At 39.5% G+C, this 10,002-nt stretch overlaps 1 protein-coding gene across 1 annotated transcript in view; it reads left to right on the top strand.

The window, feature by feature from the left end:
* Nucleotides 1–420: 420 nt before the first annotated feature.
* LOC131996132 (uncharacterized) overlaps nt 421–10,002 on the top strand; it is a 212,053-nt gene continuing 202,471 nt past the window's right edge. Inside the window, exons 1-3 of the mRNA XM_059365583.1 lie at nt 421–494; nt 560–808; nt 1,089–1,155. Of these exons, the coding sequence (XP_059221566.1) occupies nt 421–494; nt 560–808; nt 1,089–1,155 (390 nt within the window). The remainder of the gene's footprint in view (nt 495–559; nt 809–1,088; nt 1,156–10,002) is intronic.

Genomic DNA, 10,002 nt, shown 5'->3' with positions numbered 1-10,002 from the left:
ACTTAATTTGACCTCCCCAATGTAGATTCAAAATTTCATCTAAATCGGTGCAGATTTACATATAGCCCCCATATACATTATATATCTTTTAAGCAATATACGCCTTCAAGATTGCAATAGCCACAATTAAGATTGTAAGAAAAGCTCTTTTCGATATTTAAATATATGTTAAAAATAAAAGTCTGACTATATTTAGATATAGATTCTGTCTTTTAGAAGTAGTATATAGATTTGGTGTTGTAGGCGATTATATAGTCGGCTGGGCCCTACGTTTGTCTTTCCTTACTGCTATTATCCCAAATCCATTCATTCTCAAAAAAAGACAAATCTTAAGGTTTTGTCATACCTATTAGAATAAGGCTTAATAATGCTACCATCGGATACTGTAAAATCAAAAACAAGTGGAGAGAGACAATCGCAATGCGAAATGCACACAACATAAAACTATCAACTGGCTGGCCGCGTGTAACTGGAAGAGCCCACTCTGATCTGATGCAACATGTGCGACAAATATGAATAAAAGGGGGCCACGCCACCACCATCGCTAATTTCACCACAGTGTGATTTTAACCGCGATCGCGTCAAGAGAGCAATTCTTAGCGCGATTTCATTCATTCATTGTTGGCCCGAAAATTTGCCCATTGCTCTTTGATTGTCTCTTTGATTTGTTCTTCTCATTCACTTTGTTTTTGGAAATTGTTATTGTTTTGTTTTTGTTCCTGGTTCATCTTTGCCGTCGTTGCCGCCAACTTGAAAGAATTGAACAATTTGGGCATATTTGTGATACAAGTGGAGTTAAATATGCAGGGTTAGTTTCAGATAAGTAACCACAGTAATAATGAGAAGTTGTGTGAAAGTTGTAAAAGCAATTAAATAAAAAATGCAGAACCAAAGATAACAGCGATGAAACATAACATAAACAAGTGCAATATCATTAAAAGGTTTTAGATGCAATCTTGAAATGTTGCATATTTCACATAATGCTAAATTACTACGAAGTATATCATGTTTGAATTGAAACATTGACACTTGTGTAAGCTCCATTGCCACATCGCCTAAAATGTTTGTTTCGTTTAAAATTTTTAAAGAATTTACCACAGCAGCTCTGTGATTCACAGTTTGCATCATTGGCTGTTGCAATGTGCCGTCGGTAATGTGAGTATCACAATAACAACATCTGATTTATGTTCTCTGCGATCACTTCTCCCTCGAAATTCATGTTATGAATAATATATGAAACCTCTCTAACGGTAACTTAGTTAACATTAATAACCTTTGCTCAAAATGGAGTGATAAGTAGACGATAACAGGTCTTGCCAAATCACACTTACCCTATTGAAAATCGTTTAAAAAGAATGCTTAAAGAACTGCAATGGGTTGTGTACTATTCAGATTTCCTCAAATTCAAATGGAAAATTTGTAGTAGTTTTAGTTTATGTTAATGGCCGCAGGACAAAATGATGAAAGATCTTATGAACGGGGGGCCGTTAAGATTTGCAAAAACTATCTACTGTCTGTTTCTATAAAGTGATTATAATTTTTACAATTTACGTTTTAATATGGTGGTGTTAAAAATGTCATGTCGAGTTTAAAGGATGGCTTGTTTGCCTATCTGGTCATTGTGCCTACACAGATTGCTGCGATCATCGCTGTGAGGCTAATGGAACTTGCTCTTAGGTCATGAGGCGGCTATGAACATGGTGTTGTTATACCCTCCACCATAGGTTGGGGGGTATACTAATTTCGTCATTCTGTTTGTAACTACTCGAAATATTCGTCTGAGACCCCATAAATTATATATTCTTGATCGTCGTGACATTTTATGTCGATCTAGCCATGTCCGTCCGCCCGTCTGTCTGACGAAAGCACGCTAACTTCCGTAGGAGTAAAGCTAGCCGCTTGAAATTTATTAGTGTAGGTCGGTTGGTATTGTAAATGGGCCATATCGGTCCACGTTTTGATATAGCTGCCATATAAACCGATCTTGGGTTTTGACTTCTTGAGTCTCTAGAGTGCGCAATTCTTATCCGATTGGAATGAAATTTTGCACGACGCGCTTTGTTATGATATCCAACAACTGTGCCAAGTATGGTTCAAATGGTTCCATAACCTGATATAGCTGCCTTATAAACCGATCTTGGGTCTTGACTTCTTGAGCCTCTAGAGTGCGCAATTTTTATCCGATTGAAATGAAATTTTGCAGGACGTGTTTTGCTACGACTTCCAACAAATGTGCAAAATTAGGTTAAAATCGGCCAATAACCTGATATAGCTGCCATATAAACCGATCTTGGGTCTTGACTTCTTGAGCCTCTAGAGTTCGGAATTATTATCCGATTTGCCTGAAATTTTGTACGACGGATCCTCTCATGACCATCAACATGCCTGTTTATTATGGTCTGAATCGGTTATTTTACTTTTAAAGCCCCCAATGGGCGCAATTTTTATTCGAATTGGCTGACATTTTACACAGGTCTCCAACATATAATTTTATTGTGGTCCAAACTGGACCATATCTTGATATCGCTCTAATAGCAGAGCAAATCTTTTATTTTATACTTTTTTTTTGCCTAAGAAGAGATGCCGGGAAAAGAAGTCGACAAATACGACCCATGGTGGAGGGTATATAAGATTCGGCACGGCCGAACTTAGCACACTTTCACTTGTTCTAAATAAAGGGTGATTTTTTTGAGGTTAGGATTTTCATGCATTAGTATTTGACAGATCACGTGGGATTTCAGACATGGTGTCAAAGAGAAAGATGCTCAGTATGCTTTGACATTTCATCATGAATAGACTTACTAACGAGCAACGCTTGCAAATCATTGAATTTTATTACCAAAATCAGTGTTCGGTTCGAAATGTGTTCAAATTTTGACAAATTTTGTTCAGCGATGAGGCTCATTTCTGGTTGAATGGCTACGTAAATAAGCAAAATTGCCGCATTTGGAGTGAAGAGCAACCAGAAGCCGTTCAAGAACTGCCCATGCATCCCGAAAAATGCACTGTTTGGTGTGGTTTGTACGCTGGTGGAATCATTGGACCGTATTTTTTCAAAGATGCTGTTGGACGCAACGTTACGGTGAATGAACACATTTCGAACCGAACACTGATTTTGGTAATAAAATTCAATGATTTGCAAGCGTTGCTCGTTAGTAAGTCTATTCATGATGAAATGTCAAAGCATACTGAGCATCTTTCTCTTTGACACCATGTCTGAAATCCCACGTGATCTGTCAAATACTAATGCATGAAAATCCTAACCTCAAAAAAATCACCCTTTAGTTAAGGTTAGTTGGGTAATCCACACCGAAAGGTCAGTTCACACGGATGGCAGTACGGCCCATTATGACACCCTAGTAAGCAAAGGATGATGAATAGAATAGGGAGCAAGCGCCTATACATCACTCCACTATGCAAGTACTTCCCCGGAGCTTAAGCCCACACTCAACGGTGCTCCAGATCTGCGTATGCATGCCAGCGTGTTGGAAATTTCATCGCGTATCACGTCTTATCCACGTATCTGATGAGACTCCCCTGAGACGCATCAGCATGTTCGCTGAGATTGGATATGAAACGCCTCAATAAGATGGTAAGCCTGTACCACTGTAGACCCGCATAAGAGCAGGTGCTCGATCGTCTCCTGCTCATCCCCATTACAAATCTGAAGCACTAGGACTAGTCATATCGAGAAGGTTATCTGATCATTGTGCGTAGTGCGTATAAAAAACATTGGCATTAAAATCTTACCTGACAGCCATTAAATCTCTGAAGCACGTATTTATGAATTAAAACAAGTAAAGCGTGCTAAGTTCGGCCGGGCCTTCGCCATGGATCGTATTTGCCAAGTTCATAGAAAAACTCCACCTCCATAATTTTAGGCAAATCGAGTAATAATTTCGCCCTCCAGAGGCTCAAAAAGTAAAACTGGGAGATCGGTTTATATGGCAACTATATCTGATTATATACCGATTTAGACCATACTTAGTACAGTTGTTGGAAGTCACAGCAAAACGACATATGCAAAATTTCAACCATATTGGACAAGAATTTCGCACTCTAGAAGCCCAAGCAGTCTAATCGGAAGATCGGTTTATATGGTGGCTATATCAGGATAAAGACTGATATAGATCTTACTTAACACAGTTGTTCAAAGTCAAAATAAAACACTTCGTGCAAAATTTCGGCCAAATCGGATAGAAATTGCTCCCTTTAGAGGCTTAAGAAGTCAATTCGGGAGATCGGTTTATATAACGGCAATACCAGGTTATGGAGTGATATAGACTATACCTGGTACAAATGTTGGAAGTCACACCAGAACACTTCATGCAAAATTTCAGCCAAATCAGATAAGAATTGCGCCCTCTAGAAGCTCAAGAAATCAAGATCCAAGATCGGTTTATATGGCAGCTATATCAAAACATGGACCGATTTGGCCCATTTACAATCCCAACCGACCTTCACTAATATAAACCGATCCTCTGCTTTAAATTCCTAAAGCGTTAGAAAAATATAATTTTTTGTTGATAAAACTCTAATTACATTTATAATACGTAACACTCATACCCGGCACCGGAAAGCTGTGAGCACTACACAGGCTGGAACTTTGAGGTTCGATCTGTGTGGTGTTCATTGCTGTCACGAGAATCTTAGCCGTCGAGAGCTTCTTTTCTAAAGGTCGCTCACTTTTGCTACGCAAAGTGTCTTACCGCACTAGCTTTGAAATTCTTCCTCACAGACTCGTTCCTGGCGGTAATTCGATTCTGTCGTGTGCTAACTCATTTCGGGAGTGTGGAAGTGTCGCTAAACCCATAAATGGACTTCAATGGGCCATCAGAACACCGGAAAAAATATAAAGATTGAGGCAGTCTGTTGTACGTTCTTCCCGGCGTTTGACTCGCAAACATTTGATTGCTATGGGAATTTCTGACACCAATATTCGACGAATTCTTCATCAAGACCTTAGAAGACTGTTGTTTCAGCAAGATGGAGCCCCAACACACACAGCACGGGACTCAATGGATATATGCGACAACATTTCGCATTTTCATCTCTTTCACACGTGATCTCCAGTGTCCGGCACGCTTTCCAGATTTGAGTCCCTGCGATTTCATTTTAGGGGTTTATTTGAAATCCATGGATTATGTGGTTTGACCATGCAAAAAGTGGACACGCACGAATTTCAAAAATCAACTTAATCAGTGTATGCACAACGGGGGTCGCCATATACCTGATGACATGTTCAAGACTGCATGAAAAAAATTGGGATATTGTATTCTCAAATGAAAGAAGAATTAAAACAATAACTGAAGTATTTTTATTGAATTGAATGTATTTGAAAAATATGGAAAATCTCTATCGGAATATGTCCAAATTGTACATCAGAAATCCTTTAGAAAAGAATTGTGTTTTCAGGACAAGCCAAGGGTTCCTCATATTGTTTTTCAGAAAAGTTCTTTTGATTTGGGGAGAATCTCTGACACGGCACTAAACATTAATTGTAATTGAGTGCATATGATTTTTATGCCCCAATACGCCATACATCATACGCAATGTTGATCAAATATGTTCTATACATCCATAGAAATAAGTTTGCTGACATCAACAAACACTGTCTGCTGATTTTAAATTGCAACTTTTCAAATTTATCATCTTCAAAGCCATAATAAAAGAATTTCGTATAGGTTTATGAACATTTTAATAATTTTTGGGGTATATTTTTTGGTAAATATCATAAATATGATTTAGGTAGATATTTTATCTTGTGTTATTTAAAATCGACAAAAAGACCAAATTGTAAGAAATTTAAACAAAATACACGCTAATTCTTATCCAAGCAAATAAAACATATAAGGGATTACCTATTATAAATCGTTTTAGTTACTGCCTATAAAGAGAAACCGTGCAAAGAACTTGAAAAATACGATCCATGGTGGAGGGTAGATACAACTCGGTCCAGCCGAACTTAACACCATTTTACTTGTTGGTTCTAAAGAAGTACTAACATAGCACGTTTCTTAACTGACAAGCGTAGTCTCGCCATATGACGGACTTCATTAGTATAATCCGGTGGGACTAATTCCTCGCTCTTGCATTACTTCGAGGTGGACCTCATAAACATTTGGTGCTTATCCACCATCATGTTTGCGTTCAGACCTCCATTTTTATCCTCACACCCGCTGCATCCCGCTCAATTTTCTTCATCTTTTACATAATAGAGGAGATTCATCCCATCATAAATGGCACTTTATTTGGCAAGCAAGCAAACAGTTTTCTAGCGCACTTCTTATGCCCTCCTCCTTCTGTAAAACAACGGTTCTATAAAAACAAACTTTAACAATTATTGAAGCAACGTAAAGAGAAAAACGCAGCGTCATGAATAAGACTTGAAGATGTCTGTACCAAATTTGAAGACGATCAGATGAAAATTGCAACCTTACATTATACAAAAATTAACATGGGCGGACAGATGGACGGACAAGCGGACAGAATCCTGTACCACAGCATTGGTGTAGAGTACAAATAGTAAACTATATAACTAATTTTATTCAATGTTGTTCTTATTAATAAGGAAAATAATTTCGCATCATACAGTTTTTGTAGAAACTTGCTTTACAAATCTATCCAATACTCAGCCACATTAATCTTGGACATCCAAAATAGCCGAAGATTTTCATATTCTTCCTAATCCATAGAAAAAAGAATTTCTGTCTATAAAAATGGTAACAGTGGCGGTAATTGTGCTCTTTGGCTAAAAACAACGCAAATTTGATGTGACGAATGTTGAGAAATGTTGGTGTATAACTGAAGGTTTTGTTTATTGTTTAGGAAGAAGACATGAGCGACAGACAAACGACATATACATATGAACATGTGTAAGTAGAACTCCTCGTATACATTAGGGTGGCACTTAAACTTACCACCAATTATCTAAGTTACAAAAACATAAACAACTGGAGCATTGTAACACTGGAACATTGTGTTACTCAATTCATCGAAATTAGCTGTTTCCCCGAATGAATCGGGTGAAATAACTATGACTTCTATTTTTTCCAACATAAGAAATGTTCTTGTTTGAAGCTTCGAGTGGAGCGTATGGTTATTATTTCTGTATCTCGTAATAGGTAGTTATTTTTGGAGAGAATTTTAAATCACTCAAGGATAGTGCTATCCAGTAGGCGGTTGATTATCTGCGTCTGTTTACAGTGCAGCGGCAGATGAAGAGCCCCGTAGTAGGCTTAGAATGGACTCCAAAGACCTAACATGTGGAGGTATCAGGCCGTTGCGTATTGTCTGCTTCTGAGACCTCTACTGTTGGAGCGGTTGCGCAAGGCTCCACGACAGATGACTTGTCAGCAGCGGCTTTCGACGAAGGCACCTGGTCCAAGTTTTACCGATATGACCAAAGGCCATCGGCTTTCTCTGGCAAACTAATACGTTCTTTAAGAGATTGGAATAATAAAAGGCGCATAGCTCTCAGGTTTATGGAGAGGCTTGGGGTAAATTAGTCCCCCTGCCACTATCGGAATAGGAGAGGAAGGCGTCGAAAGAGGAACCGACAAGCCCTGTGTGAGTGGGTCATCCGGTTGGATTGGGCTCAAGGTGTGCACCAAAGGGGAGGGCAGAACGGTACTTCGACAGCAGCAGCTAGTGGAGCATCTAAGGAGGAATTGTCCACACCGCGAGTGTCCGGTCTCCTGAGGTTGAATGGTTCTAATCCACACGCTTCGTGGACTCAGAATTTTGAGATTTAAACCACACAAGGGTACGGTCTAAGAGTTTTTCTTTTCCGCCGCTAAGCACTGAAGATCCAGTAGTAGCCAGCCTTGAAATAAATAAGTTTCATTACTGGCTGGCTTCCCTACATATGGCACACGATTCAGAGGTGCCTCTTTCAATCCTTTAGTTGCTGGTTGAAGCCTCCTCATTAAAGGAAGTGATGTTAAGGCTTATCACCAGATATGGGGAAGTTCCGATGTCAACGAAAGGGGTGAGCTGCTCATCAAATATATTATAAGTTGCAATCGGGCGATTTGTAATAAAAAGGATCAACCGAACTTTATAACCAGGAACAGGCAGGAGGTACTAGACATTACCTTTGTATCAGAAGATGTAAGTAAGAAATCAAGATTCAATATCGGTTTATATGGCAGCTATATCAGGTTATGGACCGATATGGCCCATTTACAATCCCAACTGACCTACACTATTAAGAAGTATTTGTACAAAATTTCAAGCGGCATTATTCCTTTGAAAGTTAGCGTGCTTTCGATAGACAGTTAAACGGTTTTTTAACTAAGCGGAGTCAAGCGTGTTATGTTAAAAAGTTCTTAAAATAAATTAATTTAAGTGAGTTTTTTCAACTAACCTTCTTTTTTTAATAAATTAGGCGGATTCGACTGTACTTTTTAAAAGACGAATTACGGCCGGCTTGGAATTTGAGGATCTAAAAAATGTGTCAGCAGAGGAACATCTCAAGGAGGTGTACTGTCTCCTCTACTTTAGATTATAGCCAACAAGAATATATTATTGTCTCTGAAAGAAAGGTGTGTAAAAGTGGTCGCGTATGCTGATGACGTGGCAATTGCGGTTAGGGGAAAGTTTCCCAGCACTCTTACAGATATACTTCAGGAAGCACTACAAGCAATAGAGAAGTGAGCTACCGAAATTGGTCTAGGCGTAAATCCGGGCAAGACAGAAGTAGTTCTTTTCAGCAGGAGATACAAATAACCTACAGTAGCACCGGTCTATTAGGGAGAATGTTCCCTTGACTGAAATCGCAAAATATCTGGGTGTTTTGCTGGACGGGAAATTGAACTTAAGACCCAAAAGTTGGAAGTGGCAAAAAAGTCAACTTTTGTCCTATACACCTGCAAGAGAGTCATTGGCAAAAGTTGGGGGTTTAGGGCGCGCGTCATGCATTGCAGTTGGCAGACCTATAATGCTATATGGTGTTGTGGTCTGGTGGACGGCACATCAAGCGATCCAAAGCCGCACTGAGTACGACACCATCTGATGCACTGAATTTAATGCAACATGTAATGCCTCTGGACATTGTGGCTGGAAAAATTGCAGCGACCACCGTCGTGAGGCTATAGAAGCTTTCTCTTTGATCATGTGGCGGCTACGGACACTGCGTTATCCTTAATACAATAACCTATGTTCCAGGCAGTGTGGATGTCACCCTTCCTGAGCCGCTTTTTTTTATAAAAGTACTGTACCACTATTCCTGAAGAAGTTACATAGACCTATATACGGATGGTTCCAAACTAACCGACCAGGTACCCTAAAGATCTAGAACTGGTCATACCGAAAAAGTTACCCGACCACTACAAAATTGTATCAATCGGAGATCCTTGCAATTAAGGAAGAAGTGGAATGGCTAAAATATAATATCAAAACGACGTTTGGAGAACGTACTTCTAAACACAAAAGCTGCCCTCGACTGTCGCAGATCGTTCAACAAAATCGATGAACAATTCAAAATTTACTTGTTCTGGGGAATTGTAAAGTGGACGAGCTTGCGAGACTAGGAACTACCCTCTAGCGACAGTAAGCGAAGTTTTCAAGGCCAGGTCCGAAGGGCAACGAATGATAGATGGTCACAAAGAGGATGTTGTGAGCATTTCAAAACTATGCGGCCTAATCTAGGCACGAAGAGGTCTACCGCATTGCTGTCACTGGCTAGAACAGACTTCTCAGTCATTGTGTTCATCATGACAGGTCACTGTCTAATCGGAAAACGTGCTGACAGACTGAAGGTTGCCAGTAACGGCTTGCAGAAGCTGTGAGTGCATCGAGGAAGAAGAGAATATACAACACCTTCTGTGTGTGTGTGTGCCGCACTGGCAGTCAGAAGGAGTTCTACTTTAGGTTCTCATTTCTTTGAGAAGCTGTCTGATTTAGCGGATGTGAACTTTCGCAAGTTGTTGAGCTTTTTAAAACGATATGGATGGTTCAACGGTAAGATCTAGAAGGCATCTTCCTTCTTTTGTTCCTGTG

Source organism: Stomoxys calcitrans, chromosome 3, assembly GCF_963082655.1.
Source record: "Stomoxys calcitrans chromosome 3, idStoCalc2.1, whole genome shotgun sequence".
NCBI lineage: Eukaryota > Metazoa > Arthropoda > Insecta > Diptera > Muscidae > Stomoxys > Stomoxys calcitrans.
This window is presented reverse-complemented; position numbering and strand designations above follow the sequence as displayed.